This window comes from Panulirus ornatus, chromosome 4, assembly GCF_036320965.1.
Source record: "Panulirus ornatus isolate Po-2019 chromosome 4, ASM3632096v1, whole genome shotgun sequence".
Taxonomy (NCBI): domain Eukaryota; kingdom Metazoa; phylum Arthropoda; class Malacostraca; order Decapoda; family Palinuridae; genus Panulirus; species Panulirus ornatus.
In genome coordinates, this window is record NC_092227.1 from 2,766,144 (window position 1) to 2,791,552 (window position 25,409).

The following is a 25,409-nucleotide window of genomic DNA, read 5'->3' on the forward strand; positions in this document are numbered from 1 at the left end:
ATATGGCAGGGATATTGAGTTAAATATGACTTCATGATACCAAAACAAAAGTTTTTAATAACATTACAGGTAATAAACAACACCAGTGCTGTATCTCTTACCACAAAATGAGATACAACTCCATTTTTGAGTCATAACTAAATGATGATATAACACAAGTGTTGTAATTCTGTCCACTAGATGACATATGACACCAGTGAAACATTCCTGACCACACCACTAGTACACAAACAGCATTAATGTTGCACTGTAACTCTGATAACTAGATGGCATACAGCATCAATTCTATATTTCTGATCATTCATTTCTAACACACAGCAACAGTGCTGGAGTTCTGATCACTAGACAGCAGATGGGAACTAGTCCTTCTGGACTATGAGATTGTGCGCTTACACATATGGCAAGCAACTATTACCTACAGAAAGCAGAGAAGTGCTTGCTATGGAGTCCTTGTTGTCAAAGAGATGTACCAGTTTGTACGTGGCACCTCAAGACAATAAGTAAATGAAAAAAATATATTCTCTATAAACAGAGGGGGAGAGGGAATACAAATATATGACTTACATGATATTAAACCTGCCAAGGTGTCAGGCTTTCAAGTAGCTCCATGATACCACTAAATTTTTTTGTTACATATTGTACACATAAAACACAACACCACTGTGTTTTAAAGGCATGGGAGTACTGTTTATTTTTCATTAAATAATTTTTTCTTCTTTCTTATTATTTCAGCACTAATCTACAATCTATATATATATATATACGTATATATATATATAAATGCATATATACACTGGATTTCCAAAATTGTCTCTTCACAAAAAGAAGTGTGGTAAACCAGTTTCACATATAATACTCTTCTCATTCATTACAAGAACTGCAAAATGCACAGCCAAGAATCCAGAAGCTTGGGTTGCTAAGACTTGCACATTTCAGTACTTAGAATGCACACTAACACACTTATGGCTACACACTAAACATCACCCTGAGTCACACTTCTAAGTTCTTGCTCTGTGTCTGAATGATGAATGGCTCACTCCACATTCTCCGCAGATCACCCTGGAAAAAGAAGAAAAAAAAAAATTATATATATATATATATATATATATATATATATATATATATATATATATATATATATATATATATATATATTTACATTTATTTATGTTTCGCCTTTTTACTTTATTTTATTATTTTTATTTATTTATTTTGCTTTGTCGCTGTCTCCCGCGTTAACGAGGTAGCGCAAGGAAACAGACGAAAAAATGGCCCAACCCACCCACATACACATGTACATACAACATACACATCCAACACACACACAAGTATACATACCTATACATCTCAATGTATACATATATATACACACAGACATATACATATATACACATGTACATAATTCATACTGTCTGCCTTTATTCATTCCCATTGCCACCTCACCACATATGGAATAACAACCCCCTCCCCCCTCATGTGTGCGAGGTAGTGCTAGGAAAAGACAACAAAGGGCCCATTCGTTCACACTCAGTCTCTAGCTGTCATGTAATAATGCACCGAAACCACAGCTCCCTTTCCACATCCAGACCCCACACAACTTTCCATGGTTTACCCCAGACGCTTCACATGCCCTGGTTCAATCCATTGACAGCATGTCGACCCCGGTATATCACATCATTCCAAATCACTCTATTCCTTGCACGCCTTTCACCCTCCTGCATGTTCAGGCCCTGATCACTCAAAATCTTTTTCACTACATCTTTCCACCTCCAATTTGGTCTCCCACTTCTCCTCGTTCCCTCCATCTCTGACACATATATCCTCTTGGTCAATCTTTCCTCACTCATTTTCTCCATGTGACCAAACCATTTCAAAACACCCTCTTCTGCTCTCTCAACCACACTCTTTTTATTACCACACATCTCTCTTACCCTATTATTACTTACTCGATCAAACCATCTCACACCCCATATTGTCCTCAAACATCTCATTTCCAGCACATCCACCCTCGTGCACAACCTTATCCATAGCTCACGCCTCACAACTATACAACATTGTTGGAACCACTATTCCTTCAAACATACCCATTTTTGCTTTCCGAGATAACGTTCTCGACCCCCACACATTCTTCAAGGCTCCCAGAATTTTTGTCCCCTCCCCCACCCAATGATTTACTTCCACTTCCATGGTTCCATCTGCTGCCAAAATCCAATCCCAGATATCTAAAACACTTCACTTCCTCCAGTTTTTCTCCATTCAAACTTACCTCCCAGTTGACTTGACCCTCCACCCTACTGTACCTAATAACCTTGCTCTTATTCACATTTACTCTCAACTTTCTTCTTTCACACACTTTACCAAAGTCAGACACCAGCGTCTGCAGTTTCTCACATGAATCAGCCACCAGCGCTGTATCATCAGCGAACAACAAATGACTCACTTCCCAAGCTCTCTCATCCACAATAGATTGCATACTTGCCCCTCTTTCCAAAACTCTTGCATTCACCTCCCTAACAACTCCATCCATAAACAAATTAAACAACCATGGAGACCACACACCCCTGCCGCAAACCTATATTCACTGAGAACCAATCACTTTCCTCTCTTCCTACACGTACACATGCCTTACATCCTCGATAAACACTTTTCACTGCTTCGAACAACTTGCCTCCCACACCGTATATTCTTAATACCTTCCACAGAGCATCCCTATCAACTCTATCATATGCCTTCTCCAGATCCATAAATGCTACATACAAATCCATTTGCTTTTCTAAGTATTTCTCACATACATTCTTCAAGGCAAACACCTGATCCACACATCCTCTACCACTTCTGAAACCACACTGCTCTTCCCCAAGAGCAGTGGGGCTCCCGTCCCCTTTAGTTGCCTTCTACGACACGTGAGGAATGCGTGGGAAGTAATAAATGCAAGAGTTTTGGAAAGAGGGGCAAGTATGCAGTCTGTTGTGGATGAGAGCGCTTGGGAAGTGAGTCAGTTGTTGTTCCCTGATGATACAGCGCTGGTGGCTGATTCATGTGAGAAACTGCAGAAGCTGGTGACTGAGTTTGGTAAAGTGTGTGAAAGAAGAAAGTTGAGAGTAAATGTGAATAAGAGCAAGGTTATTAGGTACAGTAGAGTTGAGGGTCAAGTCAATTGGGAGGTAAGTTTAAATGGAGAAAAACTGGAGGAAGTAAAGTGTTTTAGATATCTGGGAGTGGATTTGGCAGTGGATGGAACAATGGAAGTGTAAGTGAATCAGAGGGTGGGGGAGAGGGCGAAAATTCTGGGAGCGTTGAAGAATGTGTGGAAGTCGAGAACATTATCTCGGAAAGCAAAAATGGGTATGTTTGAAGGAATAATGGTTCCAACAATGTTATATGGTTGCGAGGCGTGGGCTATGGATAGAGTTGTGCGCAGGAGGGTGGATGTGCTGGAAATGAGATGTTTGAGGACAATATGGGGTGTGAGGTGGTTTGATCGAGTAAGTAATAATAGGGTAAGAGAGATGTGTGGTAATAAAAAGAGTGTGGTTGAGAGAGCAGAAGAGGGTGTTTTGAAATGGTTTGGTCACATGAAGAGAATGAGTGAGGAAAGATTGACCAAGAGGATATATGTGTCAGAGGTGGAGGGAACGAGAAGTGGGGGACCAAATTGGAGGTGGAAAGATGGAGTGAAAAAGATTTTGAGTGATCGGGGCCTGAACATGCAGGAGGGTGAAAGGCGTGCAAGGAATAGAGTGAATTGGAACGATGTGGTATACCGGGGTCGACGTGCTGCCAGTGGATTGAACCAGGGCATGTGAAGCGTCTGGGGTAAACCATAGAAAGTTCTGTGGGGCCTGGATGTGGAAAGGGAGCTGTGGTTTCGGTGCATTATTACATGACAGCTAGAGACTGAGTGTGAACGAATGGGGCCTTTGTTGTCTTTTCCTAGCGCTACCTTGCACACATGAGGGGGGGAGGGGGTTGTTATGTCATGTGTGGCGAGGTGGTGATGGGAATGAATAAAGGCAGACAGTATGAATTATGTATATGTGTATATACGTATATGCCTGTGTGTGTATATATATGTATACGATGAGATGTATAGGTATGTATATTTACGTGTGTGGACGTGTATGTGGGTGGGTTGGGCCATTCTTTCGTCTGTTTCCTTGCGCTACCTCGCCAATGCGGGAGACAGCGACAAAGCAAAATAAATAAATTATAAATAAAACATTTATTTATGATACTTAAATGCTGTTTCCCAAGTCTGTGAGGTTGCACCGGGAAACAGAAAGAATGACCCATCCAATCATATATAGTTATATATACATACACACATATACATACTTTTTTTCTTTCAAACTATTCGCCATTTCCCGCATTAGCGAGGTAGCGTTAAGAACAGAGGACTGGGCCTTTGAGGGAATACCCTCACCTGGCCCAATTCTCTGTTCCTTCTTTTGGAAAATTAAAAAAAAAACGAGAGGGGAGGATTTCCAGCCCCCCGCTCCCTCCCCTTTTAGTCGCCTTCTACGACACGCAGGGAATACGTGGGAAGTACTCTTAATCCCCTATCCCCAGGGATTAATATGTACATACACATGTACATATTCATACTTGCTTGCCTTCATCCATCCCATTGCTACCCCACCCCACAGGAAAAAGCATCACTACCCCCCGCTTCAGCAAGGTAGAGCCAGAAGAATGGACAAAAGAGGCCACATTTGTTCACACTCAGACTCTAGCTGTCATGTGTAATGCATTGAAATCCACATCCAGGCCCCACAGACCTTTCCATGGTTTACCCCAAATGTTTTGCATGCCCTGGTTCAGTCACCTCTTCCAGTCTTCCTTCCCCTTGTCTAAAATTAGTACACTTTCTCTCACTCTACAGGGCTTTACAAAAATTTCAATTTCTACTCTGTTCCCTTTTAAACACCATTACTTTACTTTTACTTAAATCTACCCTCAATCAATTATGCTTACACACATCATAAAACACTTAACAAACCTTCAACTCCTCTTCACTCTAAGCAAACACAGGATCATCCAGCAACATAATTGACACTAGCCACCATACCCCACCACCACACTCCATCTCTACATCCCTTTTTCCTAGTTTTTACCCAGATTAATCCTTACTTCTCATGAATTTTGTATGTCTATTCATGGGCCATAAACATTTGATTCCTTTTAATCTTTATCTATCAATCTCCCACAAATCCTATATACGTATGTATGATGGCACAGATGTACAGTCTTAAGGACAATAATGAAATAAATACACAAAGTTCATAAAAATGTGACTAGAAATACTGACAAACAACTTCTGAGTAAATTATGTGAACACTAAAACTATAAAGTGCCCAAGTTCAACACAAGTTGATAGAAAAACACAACTGGGACTTTAAAATCTGTTTGTTTTCATATGCACTAACTTCCAACACTAACCGCCTCATGAATAAGATTTATTAATCTATTTACTTTTTTTTTTTTTTTTTTTTTTTTTTTTTTTTTTTTTATACTTTGTCGCTGTCTCCCGCGTTTGCGAGGTAGCGCAAGGAAACAGACGAAAGAAATGGCCCAACCCCCCCCCCATACACATGTACATACACACGTCCACACACGCAAATATACATACCTACACAGCTTTCCATGGTTTACCCCAGACGCTTCACATGCCTTGATTCACTCCACTGACAGCACGTCAACCCCGGTATACCACATCGCTCCAATTCACTCTATTCCTTGCCCTCCTTTCACCCTCCTGCATGTTCAGGCCCCGATCACACAAAATCTTTTTCACTCCATCTTTCCACCTCCAATTTGGTCTCCCTCTTCTCCTCGTTCCCTCCACCTCCGACACATATATCCTCTTGGTCAATCTTTCCTCACTCATTCTCTCCATGTGCCCAAACCATTTCAAAACACCCTCTTCTGCTCTCCCAACCACGCTCTTTTTATTTCCACACATCTCTCTTACCCTCACGTTACTTACTCGATCAAACCACCTCACACCACACATTGTCCTCAAACATCTCATTTCCAGCACATCCATCCTCCTGCGCACAACTCTATCCATAGCCCACGCCTCGCAACCATACAACATTGTTGGAACCACTATTCCTTCAAACATACCCATTTTTGCTTTCCGAGATAATGTTCTCGACTTCCACACATTTTTCAAGGCTCCCAAAATTTTTGCCCCCTCCCCCACCCTATGATCCACTTCCGCTTCCATGGTTCCATCCGCTGACAGATCCACTCCCAGATATCTAAAACACTTCACTTCCTCCAGTTTTTCTCCATTCAAACTCACCTTTTATATTTTCATATATAGTCCACCTCCACTGTGCATGGTTAGCAGTCAATTCACTGATAGCATTTTAGGACATTTCCCTCACTTTAGCAGCCACTCCACAGTCTTCAAATGTATTATCATAATTTTCTTACTACTCATACCTCAATTATGCTAACAAAAACATTTATCAGTAACAATTATATATCATACAAGCTATATACCTAAAACATCTCTGTATACATTCATCCACACCAATTTCTAATGCAACTTTCCTATTTTCCATTTTTTTTCTACTAAGCACTTCAGTGATAGTGTGTAGTTATACTGTGTAGATGTAACAACTTCCTATTTGCCTTTTACACATCTCTTAAGATTTCACTGTATTAACTGGTGTTAATTTCTTTGTTTTCATTAGTTTTTTCTTTAAATGATTCCATGATATTCAAATTCACTTAAATTAACAAATTTTACTGAGATTTGCAGGAATGCCTATGGATACCATCTCCACAATCAGTAATTCCTGGAACTGATGGAGAGAGTTTAAGAACCAATGTTTTGCATATACCCATTAAAGAAATGTCACCACTTCAAACAATGCAGCAGAGGTCATGATTTGCATAAAAATACTCAAAATATTAAAAATTTCATATCTGTAAACATGCTGTCAGTGGATTAAATCAGGGCATGTGAAGCGTCTGGGGTAAACCATGGAAAGTTGTGAGGGGCCTGGATGTGGAAAGGGAGCTGTGGTTTCGGGCATTATTGCATGACAGCTAGAGACTGAGTGTGAATGAGTGGGGCCTTTGTTGTCTTTTCCTAGTGCTACCTCGCACACATGAGGGGGGAGGGGGATGGTATTCCATGTGTGGTGAGGTGGCGATGGGAATGAATAAAGGCAGACAGTGTGAATTGTGTGCATGGGTATATATGTATGTGTCTTTCTTTTTTTCTTTCATACTATTCGCCATTTCCTGCCTCAGCGAATTAGCGTTAAGAACAGAGGACTGGGCCTCTGAAGAAATATCCTCACCCGGCCCCTTTATCTGTTCCTTCCTTTGGAAAATTAAAAAAAAAAAAAAAAAAAAAGAGAGGGGAAGATTTCCAGCCCCCCCGCTCCCTTCCCTTTTAGTCGCCTTCTACGACACGCAGGAAATACGTGGGAAGTATTCTTTCTCCCCTATCCCCAGGGATAATGTATGTGTCTGTGTGTGTATATATATGTGTACACTGAGATGTATAGGTATGTATATTTGCGTGTGTGGACGTGTATGTATATACATTGTGTATGGGGGTGGGTTGGGCCATTTCTTTCGTCTGTTTTCTTGCGCTACCTCGCAAACGCGGGAGATAGCGACAAAGCAAAATCTGTAAACGAAAAACCTTCCCACCAACAGCTGTTTTATTATAAATCAAAACCCACAGTCCGCATTTCCAAATCATCTAAATAAATTTCAGTTTCTTATCTCTTAAAAAGCTTACTTTTAGGTAAGCCATGGTGAGCAGTGGCAGTAGCGTGAAGGGCACGAGATAAAGGAGTGCTGGTTGGGCAGCTTTGAATACCTCAGATGACACTGTTGCAGTTAACAACCCCAGAAAGTATCCAATTAAGGAGCAGTGGAAGTAGCTGAAAAAAAGATAGCCATGAAATTAGTCTTTTAAACATTTTTTGACTGCTATAATTAAAAAGGAGCATTATAATTTAGACTCAACACTAAAAAAAAAAAAAAAAAAAAAATTGAGAACACCAGTAAGTACATTTTACATAATTCTGAGAACAACCATGATGTGCTTTCCCATTTCTGTAACTCTGATACCTTCCCCTCAAGGGGGTGGCTATGGTGAACTCTTAAACTCCAATGCCACTTCTTAGACTTTAGTGCCTCACCCTTAAGCAACTGGCAGAAGGCAACTCTAGCACAGTTTTCAGTCTCTCTGCTCTACCTAGTTCAATAATTCATCAGAAGAGCTTGAATCATACATGACTATGTTTGCAAATATTTACTTGATAGTGTAGCACACTAAAATGGGACCTAGACAAGTTCAGCTTTGGTTAAATAATATCATTAATGAAATTCCTCCTGGGCAAATGCAAAGATCCAAAGATGGTGCAAAGTGACAAAAGGCCAGATTATCATAATCATCATCTATAACAAATTACAGAAATCTGTGAATGAAGGGGACTGAGAAGTTGAAACAATCCCCTGCCTGTTACATTAACACAACATCTGAAGAACTGCAAAGGAAGTAAATCATATTCTAGTCAAAGATAAAACTGTTTTCAAATACATGTCTGGAGACCATATGAGGAAACAGTAAGAATTGCTAAACAATGTCCAATAGCAGACAAATGAGGTAAGGGGAGGAGGTAACATTAATAGGTTTGCCCACAAAGAATGAGAAGGAAAGGGAGGGAACATGGTTACAGCTCTCACTAGACCCGGTATATAGGTACATTTAGTGTTCATGAGATGGCCTTGATTAAGGCATTCGGTTCACTAAGCCATCTCAGATAGCATAAAAAAGTTTCAATACTGATTTGACACTGGTGATACTTAACAGTGATTTGAAATGGGTATGAAGAGATAATTTAAATGTCACAAGAAAGGTGCTTATGAAACAAGTTGGAAAATGTGAGGAAATGTTTCTACACGAACATCCCACAACTGTGAAACACAAACAGGAAATCAAAAGCACATACAAAACACCCATGAACAAACAGACCTTAAAAACACAAACATATACAAGTAAACATGAATGCAACAAACCCATCCCATAAACAGAAACAGTATAAATTCACCTACAAGATACTGAACTAAGCATGTATATACATGTATGTACTACCAAATATGAAAGCTTACAACAGAAGAAGGACAAACAAAAGTTGCCTCTATCCACCAAACTGCATATCAATAATGATTATGGTGTCTGTTATGTGCTCTGAACATCAAACACTCCTAATCACAGACTAAAATTAGTTACATAATCACACATTCCACAAACCTTATTTTACTTAAATTAGATGGTGGAGGTACTCCAGCCTCAGCAGACAAAAGTTGAGCTTTCTTATAGGCGTCATACCGCAAAACGAAACATAACAACAGGCCGGGCATCACCTGTGGAATAAGATGCACTAATTTCAGAGCTCAGCATGAGGCTCTGAGAGTGAGCAAAGAGATAGAATAAGGGACTTACAAAGAGAAACTCTGATTAAATGATAAGCATTGAAAAAAAAAAAAAAGACAAGCAACAGATTTGGCTGGAAATATGAGTGCAATGGGCAAGAACAGAGGTGAAAACCATAAATAGACATGAAAAATACATTTGGCAGCATGGAAAATGGTCCGTGTTTGAGGACTGATTGTTTTCCTGAATAAAATAAAAATGACTACTAGGATGAAAATTACCATCATAAGTAAGATATGGTAAGACCATAAATGATGGATCTCTAGTAAGACATCATTATCTGGCTATTAATGGAGGCAGAGTGTTTCTTTTTCTTGTTAACTATGTATCTCTGTCCTCATGCTTCTTAAGAAATATGTTTCCCACTTGAAAACTCACTTCCTCTATTTATATATACATGTGGTACTTATGGACCTGAAGAAAGCATATGACAGGGTTGAGAGGGGTGCCTTGGGAAGGTGTTACAAATATATGGTGTGGAAAGAAACCTATTCAAGGTAAAGATGACTTTTTACTGGAGAGTCTGGTGTATGTGTGAGTAGAAATAAAGAAAGACAAGTGGTTCCAAGTGAAAACTGGCCATGTCAAGGGTATGTGATGTCACCATGGAACGATTAGAGAGGTAAATATCAGGATATTGTAACAAGGGGTGGATCTACACGCTAGGGTGTAGTGGCTTGGAAGGTGAGTCAGATGTTCTTTGCAGATGAAACAGCTTTAGTGCTTTATGATAGAGGAACTCTTGAAGTTGTAGTAAGGAGATGACGCTGGATGGTTTGGGTGTGAGTTTGAAAGGGGAGGAGATAAAGTGCTTTGGATACCTGAAAATGAACAAGGGAGTGGATGGAACCATGGGGGCTGCAGTGAATCATGAGGTGAGATAGGGGGGCTAAGGTTCTGGGTGCACTGAGGACTGGATAGAAGGAATCAGTGTCTGTTAGGGCAAAAATTGATATAAAGTTTGCATGTGTTGCCTGGATATCCGAGTCTTGGGTCCTAAATGCAAAAGAACATAAAAGAGTAAATATGTCGAAAATAAAATATCTAGGGACAGTATGTGGAGTGATGAAAATTGATCATGTATGAAATAAAGAAATGAGTGTAAGAGTGATGTGTGGAAGCACAGTCTGACTGAAAGTGCTGAACATGGTTTCCTGAAATGATCAGGACATATGTGGAGGATGAGTGAAGAAAGATTGATTTAAAGGATCTGTGTCATTTGTGGAGAAAGCATGGGGAAGATGAAGGAGAAGGAGGGATGGGGTGAAAAAGACTGTAGTGTCATACAAGAAGTGGTCGGAGGAAATCAGAAAAAAGTCTTTAGGGCCGAGTTGTGGATGGTGTTTTAGTTTTCTCTGATCTACATGACAATTTGTTTTTTAATATAACTCCTGTCAGCCACCCTAAATCAGCTGAAGTTGTGACATTAACTAATAATGCCTGTGATCTGCTACATGATACCAGAAAATGGTGGTAGTTGCTACTGTATGGCCTGCTTGGACCTAAAGAACACCTAATGAACTGTAATATGGCACAAGAGATGACTTTAATCAGCCAATCTCATGAACCTAAAACTAACAACAATATGAAAACCAGCATGCTTCTGTCATGCTGAGCAATTAATTGCAAACTGATGATGTTTAACTTACAATATCCCCCAGGCCAAGCATGGAAAAGTGGCCAGTGTTGTGCATGGATGGAAAGACCAACTTGCCCGGAAGAGAGAGCTTAGGTGCCTCACGTCCCATGCTTCCAAGGTGAAGTTTGCGTGCCATTACACCTACAGGATTGTCTGCTGGACGTGTGGCTACCTGCAGGTTAAACAAAAGTCAACAGTAACCAACATTTTTATAAAACTTGCTGAGACATAAAGAATTTGGTGTATTACAATGCAGAATCAATTATTATAAAATAAAAGAAAAGGTTAGATGGCTGTAATTATAGGATATGTATATCAAATAATCAAAAGTGTGAGACACACTGAAGGAGGAGAAAGCAAATGAATTTGTACATATCATGAAAGATATTATTGTGTGACTTACTTATCTGAGACAAGGATAAACAAATTGGGGATGAGAAAGCATATGAATTTGTACATATCAAGGACATTACTATACGACTTGCATAAATATCAAAGAAAAGGATAATGCAAAAGTATGAATGAAGACTCTGGTCTCCCATGATAATTCATCTTGCTCTGCTATGTGAAAAAGTAAAAAAAAAAATATATATACATGAGCATGGAAGTTCATTTCACTATAATGCACAAATTTTGGGTTCAGGATGTGTAAGACTGATATATGAGACTTTATGAACATGATCCACCCCATGAAATTGAGAATGGAGCTACTGATGATGGACAGAAAATTATCTTACAACTACAGTAAAGTGACGAGTATGTGAGTAAGTGTGGCCAGGGGGCTGGAGAAAGTGATACGGAAGGAAATACAATAAAGCAAATCAAAGAGAAAAAATGAAGTAGGAGCATATTTGAAAAGGCTACAAGGTGTATAACTGCCCAAAAGCTAAGTGTTTTAACATGAATCTATATAGCTGAGTGTAATGACTGAAACAGTTCATTCAGGAATAGGTGCAGGAATGCATGAAATGTCATACCTACAACAAATGGTTGAAGGTGGAGGTAAACTATAATACAAAAACACATGGTTTGTCCGAAGAAGATCAGGGAGGATTCAGGAATAAGCATAGTTCCATAATTCATATTCTTAAGTAATGTTACAGAAAATCCTAGAAAAGAACAAGATGCTGTGTGAACATACTTGGCTTATCGAATGAATTACTAAAATGGGAACAAAACTTTCTTAAGTATAGAAATGACTTGGAAAAAACATGCAATTCACTTATATGGCTGTTTTTAGCAAAAGTCTAAGAAAGGCGTCAAAGTATCTGCTGAAGTAGAGTAAAGATTCGTATGACACGGTTATACATCAACACTATGAACATGAGCTCATGTCTTTGTCTATACCAAAAATTACAGGTATAGTTGATATAATCAACCGAAAATATCTAGTAATGCTTCCTCACACCCAATAAATATGAACCAAATAATCACTAAATCATCTAAGAGTAGATATTAATTGCTTATTTAAAAGCCTTAATGTTCTTTCACATATATTACAACCCCAAATTTGAATTCAGAATGAGAAATAGTCCTCATTCTCAAGTTTTCAAGCAAATCCATTACCTTAATAAAAATACTAAATATTGCAAATAATACTTCAGGGAATTCTTTAGCCAAAAATCCTTTTTATATTAAAACTGAGATATAACTTAATGAAACATTTCTATACTTGAAAAAATAATGGAAAATACCTCATAATGCTTCCTGAATCCAATAGATACCCAAGGAATACGAGCCTAATAATCACAAAATATTCTAAAAGACTGACTATTAATTGCTTATTTACAGAAATAGTCCTTATTCTGAGGTATTCAAACAAATCTATTACACTCATAAAAATCTAAAAAAATTGCCTTGGATTTTTCTTGATTTTTTGAAAATATAGATTTTCTTGAAATTTTCAGCATAGATACTTTTATGTATGCTGAACACGAATCTGTGGTCAAAATCTAAAAATTCGTATTAGCATTTTTTTTGCTCAGATTTTCAACTTTCTCAGATTTTAATGAAAATCCGTGCATAGATGTTATTTTATATGGCATTTAGGTATCTGAAGTAAAAAAAAAAACTAATAATAATAACCGTTTAATTAGCATCTGGACTAATTATGATAAAATTTAAATGCTAATTACTCGACCAATTATAGGAATTTTTAGATTTTGACAACAGATTCGTATTCAGCATACATAAAGGTATCTATTCTGAAAATTCCAAGAAAATCTATTTATTTCAAAATCACGAAAAATCCAAGGGTACAGCCTTGCTTTCTTTTTTTGCTCAGATTTTCAACTTCCTCAGATTCTAATGAAAATCTGTGTATAAATGTTATTCTATAAGGTATTTAAGTATTTGGAGTCAAAAGACTGTAATTCATGATATTAACCGGTTAATTAGCACCTGAACTAATTATGATAAAATTCAAGTGCTAATTACTCGAGTAATTATACGAATTTATAGATTTTGACCACAGATGCGTATTCAGCATACATAAAGGTATCTATTCTGAAAATTTCAAGAAAATCTATTTTCTAAAAAAAATCACGAAAAATCCAAGCCTTGCATTTTTTTTTTTTTTTGCTCAGATTTTCAACTTCCTCAGATTTTAATGAAAATCCGTGCATAGATGCTATTCTATATGGTATTTAGGTATTTGAAGTAAAAACTAATCCATAACACTAACCGTTTAATTAGCATCTGGACTAATTATGATAAAATTTAAATGCTAATTACTCGACCAATTATAGGAATTTTAAGATTTTGACAACAGATTCGTATTCAGCATACATAAAGGTATCTATTCTGAAAATTCCAAGAAAATTCATTTTTACAAAAAAATCACGAAAAATCCATTTTTTTTTGCTCAGATTTTCAACTTCCTCAGATTTCAATAAAAATATGTGTATAGATGTTATTTTATATAGTATTTAAGTATTTGGAGTCAAAAGAGTGTAATTAATGATATTAATCGGTTTATTAATTAGCACCTGGACTAATTATGATAAAATTCAAATGCTAATCACTCGAATAATTATATGAATTTTTAGATTCTGATCACAGATTCGTATTCAGCATACAGAAAGGTATCTATTCTGAAAATTCTAAGAAAATTTATTTTTTCAAAAAAATCACGAAAAATCCAAGGCCTTGCATTTTTTTTTTTTTTTGCTCAGATTTTTAACTTCCTTAGATTTTAATGAAAATCTGTGTACAGATGTTATTTTATATAGTATTTAAGTATTTGGAGTCCAAAGACTGTAATTAATGATATTAATCGGTTTATTAATTAGCACCTGGACTAATGATAAAATTCAAATGGTAATCACTCGAGTAATTATACGAATTTTTAGATTTTGACCACAGATTCCTATTTAGCATACATAAAGGTATCTATTGTGAAAATTGCAAGAAATCTATTTTTTTTAAAAAAATCACAAACAATCCAAGGCATTTTTTTTTTGCTCAGATTTTCCACTTCCTCAGATTTTAATGAAAATCTGTGTATAGATGTTATTTTATTTGGTATTTAAGTATTATGAGTCAAAAGAATGTAATTCATAAATTTAACCTTTTAATTAGCTCCTGGACTAATTATGATAAAATTTACATGCTAATTACTCGAGTAATTATACGAATTTTTAGATTTTGACCACAGATTCGTATTCAGCATAAATAAAATTGTCTATGCTGAAAATTTCAAGAAAATCTATTTTAAAAAAAAAAATCATGAGAAATCCAAGGCTATAGCCTGGCATTTTTTTTTGCTCACATATTCAACTTCCTCAGATTTTAATGAAAATCTGTGTATAGATGTTATTTTATATGGTATTTAAGTATTTGGAGTCAAAAGACTGTAATTCATGATATTAACCGGTTTATTAATTAGCACCTGGACTACTTATGATAAAATTGAAACGATAATTACTCGAATAATTATACGATTTTTTAGATTCTAATCACAGATTCGTATTCAGCATACATAAAGGTATTTATTCTGAAAATTACAAGAAAATTTATTTTTTCAAAAAAATCACGAAAAATCCAAGGCTATAGCCTTGCTTTTTTTTTTTGCTTAGATTTTCAACTTCCTCAGATTTTAATGAAAATCTGTGTATAGATGTTATTTTATATGGTATTTAAGTATTTTGAGTCAAAAGACTGTAATTCATGACATTAATCGGTTAATTAATTAGCACCTGGACTAATTATGATAAAATTCAAATGCTAATTACTCGAGTAATTATACGAATTTATAGATTTTGAGCACAGATGCGTATTCAGCATACATAAAGGTATCTATTCTGAAAATTTCAGGAAAATCTATTTTCTAAAAAAAATCACGAAAAATCCAAGTCTATAGCCTTGCATTTTTTTTTGCTCAGATTTTCAACTTCCTCAGATTTTAATGAAAATCCGTGCATAGATGCTATTTTATATGGTATTTAGGTATTGAAGTAAAAAACTAATTCATAATATTAACCGTACAATTAGCATCTGAACTAATTATAAAATTTAAATGCTAATTACTCGACCAATTATAGGAATTTTTAGATTTTCACAACAGATTTGTATTCAGCATACATAAAAGTATGTATTCTGAAAATTACAAGAAAATTTATTTTTGCTCAGATTTTCAACTTCCTCAGATTTTAATGAAAATCTATGTAGAGATGTTATTTTGTATGGTATTTAAGTATTTGGAGTCAAAAGACTGTAATTCATGATATTAAGCGGTTAATTAGCACCTGGACTAATGATAAAATTCAAATGCTAATTACTCGATTAATCATACGAATTTTTAGATTTTGACCACAGATTCTTATTCAGCATACATAAAGATATCTATGCTGAAACTTTCAAGAAAATCTATTTTTAAAAAAAAAAATCACGAAAAATCCAAGGCTATATATAGCCTCACATTTCTTTTGCTCGGATTTTCAACTTCCTCAGATTTTAATGAAAATCTGTGTATAGACGTTATTTTATATGGTATTTAAGTATTATGAGTCAAAAGAATGTAATTCATAAATTTAACCTTTTAATTAGCACCTGGACTAATTATAAAATTTAAATGCTAATTACTCGAGTAATTATACGAATTTTTAGATTTTGACCAAAGATTCGTATTCAGCATACATAAAATATATATGCTGAAAATTTCAAGAAAATCTAATTTTTCAAAGAAATTAAGAAAAATCCTTGCACTTTTTTGCTCAGATTTTCAACTTCCTCAGATTTTAATGAAAATCTGTGTATAGATGTTATTTTATATGGTATTTAAGTATTTGGAGTCAAAAGACTAATTCATGATATTAACCGGTTTATTAATTAGCACCTGGACTAATTATGATCAAATTGAAATGCTAATTACTCGAATAATTATACGAATTTTTAGATTCTAATCACAGATTCGAATTCAGCATACATAAAGGTATCTATTCTGAAAATTACAAGAAAATTTATTTTTTCAAAAAAATCACGAAAAATCCAAGGCAATAGCCTTGCTTTTTTTTTTTGCTCAGATTTTCAACTTCCTCAGATTTCAATGAAAATCTGTGTATAGATGATATTTTATATGGTATTTAAGTATTTAGAGTCAAAAGACTGTAATTCATGACATTAACCGGTTAATTAATTAGCACTTGGACAAATTATGATAAAATTGAAATGCTAATTATTCGAGTAATTATACGAATTTATCGATTTTGAGCACAGATGCGTATTCAGCATACATAAAGGTATCTATTCTGAAAATTTCAGGAAAATCTATTTTCTAAAAAAAATCACGAAAAATCCATTTTTTTTGCTCAGATTTTCAACTTCCTCAGATTTTAATGAAAATCCGTGCATAGATGCTATTTTATATGGTACTTAGGTATTGAAGTAAAAAACTAATTCATAATATTAACCGTACAATTAGCATCTGGACTAATTATGATAAAATTTAAATGCTAATTACTCGACCAATTATAGGAATTTTTAGATTTTGACAACAGATTTGTATTCAGCATACATAAAGGTATCATTTCGGAAAATTACAAGAAAATTTATTTTTTCAAAAAAATCACGAAAAATCCAAGGCATTTCTTTTGCTCGGATTTTCAACTTCCTCAGATTTTAATGAAAATCTGTGTATAGATGTTATTTTATATGGTATTTAAGTATTTGGAGTCAAAAGACTGTAATTCATGATATTAACCGGTTAATTAACTAGCAGTTGGTCTAATTATAAAATTCAAATGCTCATTACTGGAGTAATTATACGAATTTATAGATTTTGTGTATAGATGTTACTTTATATGGTATTTAAGTATTTGGAGTCAAAAGATTGTAAACCATGATATTAACCGGTTAATTAATTAGCACCTTGACTAATTGATAAAATTCAAATGTTAGTTAGTCGAGTAATTATACGAATTTATAGATTTTGACCACAGATTCCTATTCAGCACACATAAAATTATCTATGCTGAAAATTTCAAGAAAATCTATTTTTAAAAAAAAATCATGAGAAATCTAAGGCTATAGCCTGGCATTTTTTTTTTTTTGCTCATTTTCAACTTCCTCAGATTTTAATGAAAATCTGTGTATAGATGTTATTTTATATGGTATTTAAGTATTTGGAGTCAAAAGACTGTAATTCATGATATTAACCGGTTTATTAATTAGCACCTGGACTAATTATGATAAAATTGAAATGCTAATTACTCGAATAAGTATACGAATTTTTAGATTCTAATCACAGATTCGTATTCAGCATACATAAAGGTATCTATTCTGAAAATTACAAGAAAATTTATTTTTTCAAAAAATCACGAAAAATCCAAGGCTATAGCCTGGCATTTTTTTTTGCTCAGATTTTCAACTTCCTCAGATTTTAATGAAAATCTGTGTATAGATGTTATTTTATATGGTATTTAAGTATTTGGAGTCAAAAGATTGTAATTCATGATATTAACCGGTTAATTAATTAGCACCTTGACTAATTGATAAAATTCAAATGCTAATCACTCGAATAATTATACGAATTTTTAGATTCTGATCACAGATTCGTATTCAGCATACATAAAGGTATCTATTCTGAAAATTCTAAGAAAATTTATTTTTTCAAAAAAATCACGAAAAATCCAAGGCATTTTTTTTTTGCTCAGATTTTCAACTTCCTCAGATTTTAATGAAAATCTGTGTATAGATGTTATTTTATATAGTATTTAAGTATTTGGAGTCAAAAGACTGTAATTAATGATATTAATCGGTTTATTAATTAGCACCTGGACTAATGATAAAATTCAAATGCTAATCACTCGAGTAATTATACGAATTTTTAGATTTTGACCACAGATTCCTATTCTGCATACATAAAGGTATCTATTGTGAAAATTGCAAGAAAATCTATTTTTTAAAAAAATCACGAACAATCCAAGTCTATAGCCTTGCATTTTTTTTTGCTCAGATTTTCAACTTCCTCAGATTTTAATGAAAATCCGTGCATAGATGCTATTTTATATGGTATTTAGGTATTGAAGTAAAAAACTAATTCATAATATTAACCGTACAATTAGCATCTGGACTAATTATGATAAAATTTAAATGCTAATTACTCGACCAATTATAGGAATTTTTAGATTTTGACAACAGATTTGTATTCAGCATACATAAAGGTATCTATTCTGAAAATTACATGAAAATTTATTATTTCAAAAAAAAAAAAAACACGAAAAATCCAAATTTTCAACTTCCTCAGATTTTAATGAAAATCTGTGTATAGATGTTATTTTATATGGTATTTAAGTATTTGGAGTCAAAAGACTGTAATTCATGATATTAAGCGGTTAATTAGCACCTGGACTAATGATAAAATTCAAATGCTAATTACTCGATTAATTATACGAATTTTTAGATTTTGACCACAGATTATCATTCAGCATACATAAAGATATCTATGCTGAAACTTTCAAGAAAATCTATTTTTTAAAAAAAATCACGAAAAATCCAAGGCTATAGCCTTGCATTTCTTTTGCTCGGATTTTCAACTTCCTCAGATTTTAATGAAAATCTGTGTATAGATGTTATTTTATATGGTATTTAAGTATTATTAGTCAAAAGAATGTAATTCATACATTTAACCTTTTAATTATTACCTGGACTAATTATAAAATTTAAATGCTAATTACTCGAGTAATTATACGAATTTTTAGATTTTGACCAAAGATTCGTATTCAGCATACATAAAATATATATGCTGAAAATTTGAAGAAAATCTAATTTCTCAAAAAAATTAAGAAAAATCCTTGCATTTTTTTGCTGATTTTCAACTTAATCAGATTTTAATGAAAATCTGTGTATAGATGTTATTTTATATGATATTTAAGTATTTGGATTCAAAAGACTGTAATTCATGATATTAACCGGTTAATTAATTAGCACCTAGACTAATTATAAAATTCAAATGCTAATTACTCGAGTAATTATACGAATTTTTAGATTTTGACCACAGATTCGTATTCACCACACATAAAGATATCTATGCTGAAACTTTCAAGAAAATCTATTTTTAAAAAAAAACACGAAAAATACAAGGCTATACCCTAGCATTTTATTTGCTCAGATTTTCAACTTCCTCAGATTTTAATGAAAATCGGTGCATAGATGCTATTTTATATGGCATTTAGGTATCTGAAGTAATAAAAAAAACTAATTCATAATAATAACCGTTTAATTAGCATCTGGACTAATTATAAAATCTAAATGCTAATTACTCGACCAATTATAGGAATTTTTAGATTTTGACAACAGATTCGTATTCAGCATACATAAAGGCATGTATTCTGAAAATTCCAAGAAAATTTATTTTTTTAAAAAAATCACGAAAAATACAAGGCTATAGCCTTGCTTTTTTTTTGCTCAGATTTTCAACTTCCTCAGATTTTAATGAAAATCTGTGTATAGATGTTATTTTATATGGTATTTAAGTATTTAGAGTCAAAAGACTGTAATTCATGATATTAAACGGTTAATTAATTAGCACTTGGACTAATTATCATAAAATTGAAATGCTCATTACTCGAGTAATTATACGAATTTATAGATTTTGACCACAGATGATTATTCAGCATACACAAAGGTATCTATTCTGAAAATTTCAAGAAAATCATTTTTAAAAAAAAATCATGAAAAATCCAATGCTATAGCCTTGCATTTTTTTAGCTCAGATTTTAAACTTCCTCAGATTTTAATGAAAATCTGTGTATAGAACTTATTTTATATGGTATTTAAGTGTTTGGAGTCAAAAGACTGTAATTCATGATATTAACCGGTTTATTAATTAGCACCTGGACTAATTATGATCAAATTCTAATGCTAATTACTCGATTAATTATAGGAATTTTTAGATTTTGACCACAGATTTGTATTCAGCATACATCAAGATATCTATCCTGAAAATCTGAAGAAAATACATCTTTTAAAAAGCACGAAATTTTTTGCTGATTTTCAACTTCCTCAGATTTTAATGAAAATCTGTGTATAGATGTTATTTTATATGGTATTTAAGTATTTGGAGTCAAAAGATTGTAATTCATGATATTAACCGGTTAATTAATTAGCACCTTGACTAATTGATAAAATTCAAATGCTAATTACTCGAGTAATTATACGAATTTTTAGATTTTGACCACATATTCCTATTCAGCATACATAATATTGTCTATGCTGAAAATTTCAAGAAAATCTATTTTTCAAAAACAATCATGAGAAATCTTAGGCTATAGCCTGGCATTTTTTTTTGCGCACATTTTCAACTTCCTCAGATTTTAATGAAAATCTGTGTATAGATGTTATTTTATATGGTATTTAAGTATTTGGAGTCAAAAGACTGTAATTCATGATATTAACCGGTTTATTAATTAGCACCTGGACTAATTATGATAAAATTGAAATGCTAATTACTCGAATAATTATACGAATTTTTAGATTCTAATCACATATTCGCATTCACCATACGTAAAGGTATCTATTCTGAAAATTCTAAGAAAATTTATTTTTTCAAAAAAATCACGAAAAATCCAAGGCTATAGCCTTGCTTTTTTTTTGCTCAGATTTTTAGCTTCCTCAGATTTTAATGAAAATCTGTGTATTGATGTTATTTTATATAGTATTTAAGTATTTGGAGTCAAAAGACTGTAATTAATGATATTAATCGGTTTATTAATTAGCACCTGGACTAATGATAAAATTCAAATGCTAATCACTCGAGTAATTATACGAATTTTTAGATTTTGACCACAGATTCCTATTCAGCATACATAAAGGTATCTATTGTGAAAATTGCAAGAAAATCTATTTTTTAAAAAAATCACGACCAATCCAAGGCATTTTTTTTGCTCAGATTTTCAACTTCCTCAGATTTTAATGAAAATCTGTGTATAGATGTTATTTTATTTGGTATTTAAGTATTATCAGTCAAAAGAATGTAATTCATAAATTTAACCTTTTAATTAGCACCTGGACTAATTATGATAAAATTTAAATGCTAATTACTCGAGTAATTATACGAATTTTTAGATTTTGACAACAGATTCGTATTCAGCATACATCAAATTGTCTATGCTGAAAATTTCAAGAAAATCTTTTTTTCAAAAAAAATCATGAGAAATCCAAGGCTATAGCCTGGCATTTTTTTTGCTCACATTTTCAACTTCCTCAGATTTTAATGAAAATCTGTGTATATATGTTATTTTATATGGTATTTAAGTATTTGGAGTCAAAAGACTGTAATTCATGATATTAACCGGTTTATTAATTAGCACCTGGACTAATTATGATAAAATTGAAATGCTAATAATTCGAGTAATTATACGAATTTTTAGATTCTAATCACAGATTCGTATTCAGCATACATAAAGGTATCTATTCTGAAAATTACAAGAAAATTTATTTTCTTAAAAAAATCACGAAAAATACAAGGCTATAGCCTTGCTTTTTTTTTGCTCAGATTTTCAACTTCCTCAGATTTTAATGAAAATCTGTGTATAGATGTTATTTCATATGGTATTTAAGTATTTAGAGTCAAAAGACTGTAATTCATGATATTAAACGGTTAATTAATTAGCACTTGGACTAATTATCATAAAATTGAAATACTCATTACTCGAGTAATTATACGAATTTATAGATTTTGACCACAGATGATTATTCAGCATACACAAAGGTATCTATTCTGAAAATTTCAAGAAAATTATTTAAAAAAAAAAAAATCATGAAAAATCCAAGGCCTTGCATTTTTTTTTAGCTCAGATTTTAAACTTCCTCAGATTTTAATGAAAATCTGTGTATAGAACTTATTTTATATGGTATTTAAGTGTTTGGAGTCAAAAGACTGTAATTCATGATATTAACCGGTTTATTAATTAGCACCTGGACTAATTATGATCAAATTCTAATGCTAATTACTCGATTAATTATAGGAATTTTTAGATTTTGACCACAGATTTGTATTCAGCATACATCAAGATATCTATCCTGAAAATCTGAAGAAAATATATCTTTTAAAAAGCACGAAATTTTTTGCTGATTTTCAACTTCCTCAGATTTTAATGAAAATCTGTGTATAGATGTTATTTTATATGGTATTTAAGTATTTGGAGTCAAAAGATTGTAATTCATGATATTAACCGGTTAATTAATTAGCACCTTGACTAATTGATAAAATTCAAATGCTAATAACTCGTGTAATTATACGAATTTTTAGATTTTGACCACATATTCCTATTCAGCATACATAATATTGTCTATGCTGAAAATTTCAAGAAAATCTATTTTTCAAAAACAATCATGAGAAATCTTAGGCTATAGCCTGGCATTTTTTTTTTTTGCGCACATTTTCAACTTCCTCAGATTTTAATGAAAATCTGTGTATAGATGTTATTTTATATGGTATTTAAGTATTTGGAGTCAAAAGACTGTAATTCATGATATTAACCGGTTTATTAATTAGCACCTGGACTAATTATGATAAAATTGAAATGCTAATTACTCGAATAATTATACGAATTTTTAGATTCTAATCACATATTCGCATTCACCATACGTAAAGGTATCTATTCTGAAAATTCTAAGAAAATTTATTTTTTCAAAAAAATCACGAAAAATCCAAGGCTATATAGCCTTGCATTTTTTTTCCTCAGATTTTTAGCTTCCTCAGATTTTAATGAAAATCTGTGTATTGATGTTATTTTATATAGTATTTAAGTATTTGGAGTCAAAAGACTGTAATTAATGATATCAATCGGTTTATTAATTAGCACCTGGACTAATGATAAAATTCAAATCCTAATCACTCGAGTAATTATACGAATTTTTAGATTTTGACCACAGATTCCTATTCAGCATACATAAAGGTATCTATTGTGAAAATTGCAAGAAAATCTATTCTTTAAAAAAATCACGACCAATCCAAGGCATTTTTTTTGCTCAGATTTTCAACTTCCTCAGATTTTAATGAAAATATGTGTATAGATGTTATTCTATTTGGTATTTAAGTATTATCAGTCAAAAGAATGTAATTCATAAATTTAACCTTTTAATTAGCACCTGGACTAATTATAAAATTTAAATGCTAATTACTCGAGTAATTATACGAATTTTTAGATTTTGACAACAGATTCGTATTCAGCATACATAAAATTGTCTATGCTGAAAATTTCAAGAAAATCTTTTTTCAAAAAAAATCATGAGAAATCCAAGGCTATATATATAGCCTGGCATTTTTTTTGCTCACATTTTCAACTTCCTCAGATTTTAATGAAAATCTGTGAATAGATGTTATTTTATATGGTATTTAATTATTTGGAGTCAAAAGACAGTAATTCATGATATTAACCGGTTTATTAATTAGCACCTGGACTAATTATGATAAAATTGAAATGCTAATTACTCGAATAATTATCCGAATTTTTAGATTCTAATCACAGATTCGTATTCAGCATACATAAAGGTATCTATTCTGAAAATTACAACAAAATTTATTTTTTCAAAAAAATCACGAAAATTCCAAGGCTATAGCTTTGCTTTTTTTTTTTTTTCTCAGATTTTCAACTTCCTCAGATTTTAATGAAAATCTGTGTATAGATGTTATCTTATATAGTATTTAAGAATTTTGAGTCAAAAGACTGTAATTCATGACTTTAACCGGTTAATTAATTAGCACCTGGACTAATTATGACAAAATTCAAATGCTAATTACTCGAGTAATTATACGAATCCATAGATTATGAGCACAGATGCGTATTCAGCATACATAAAGGTATCTATTCTGAAAATTTCAGGAAAATCTATTTTCTAAAAAAAATCACGAAAAATCCAAGTCTATAGCCTTGCATTTTTTTTTGCTCAGATTTTGAACTTCCTCAGTTTTTAATGAAAATCCGTGTATAGATGCTATTTTATATGGTATTTAGGTATTGAAGTAAAAAACTAATTCATAATATTAACCGTACAATTAGCATCTGGACTAATAAAATTTAAATGCTAATTACTCGACCAATTATAGGAATTTTTAGATTTTGACAACAGATTTGCATTCAGCATACATAAAGGTATCTATTCTGAAAATTACAAGAAAATTCATTTTTTCAAAAAAATCACGAAAAATCCAAGGCTATAGCCTTGCATTTTTGTTCCTCAGATTTTAATGAAAATCTGTGTATAGATGTTATTTTATATGGTATTTAAGTAATTGGAGTCAAATGACTGAAATTCATGATATCAATAGGTTAATTAATTAGCACCTGGACTAATTGACAAAATGCAAATGCTAATTACTCGAGGAATTATACGAATTTTTAGATTTTGACCACAGATTCCTATTCAGCATACATAAAGGTATATATTGTGAAAATTGCAAGAAAATCTATTTTCAAAAAAAATCACAAACAATCCAAGGCATTTTTTTTGGCTCAGATTTTCAACTTCCTCAGATTTTAATGAAAATCTGTGTATAAATATTATTTTATTTGGTATTTAAGTATTATGAGTCAAAAGAATGTAATTCATAAATTTAACCTTTTAATTACCACCTGGACTAATTATAAAATTCAAATGCTAATTACTCGACCAATTATAGGAATTTTAAGATTTTGACAACAGATTCGTATTCAGCATACATAAAGGTATCTATTCTGAAAATTCCAAGAAAATTTATTTTTTCAAAAAAATCACGAAAAATCCAAGGCTATATATATAGCTTGGCATTTTTTTTGCTCAGATTTTCAACTTCCTCAGATTTTAATGAAAATCTGT

The 25,409-nt window shown here is 32.7% G+C and overlaps 1 protein-coding gene and 1 long non-coding RNA gene across 8 annotated transcripts in view; both read right to left on the reverse strand.

The window, feature by feature from the left end:
• Positions 1-767: 767 nt before the first annotated feature.
• The window catches only part of SppL (signal peptide peptidase-like protein), a 129,858-nt gene continuing 105,216 nt past the window's right edge, over positions 768-25,409 (reverse strand). For all 7 annotated transcript variants that reach the window (XM_071692308.1, XM_071692315.1, XM_071692330.1 and 4 more), the window contains 4 exons: positions 11,122-11,283; positions 9,290-9,402; positions 7,769-7,913; positions 768-1,059 (listed from right to left, as the gene is read on the reverse strand). In XM_071692308.1, the coding sequence (XP_071548409.1) occupies positions 991-1,059; positions 7,769-7,913; positions 9,290-9,402; positions 11,122-11,283 (489 nt within the window). In that variant the 3' untranslated portion in view covers positions 768-990. The remainder of the gene's footprint in view (positions 1,060-7,768; positions 7,914-9,289; positions 9,403-11,121; positions 11,284-25,409) is intronic.
• Positions 2,313-7,745, reverse strand: LOC139765165 (uncharacterized). Its single transcript, XR_011716594.1, has 2 exons — positions 6,308-7,745; positions 2,313-5,471 (listed from the first exon to the last, which is right to left on the reverse strand). It is a non-coding gene; the product is annotated as an uncharacterized lncRNA (long non-coding RNA).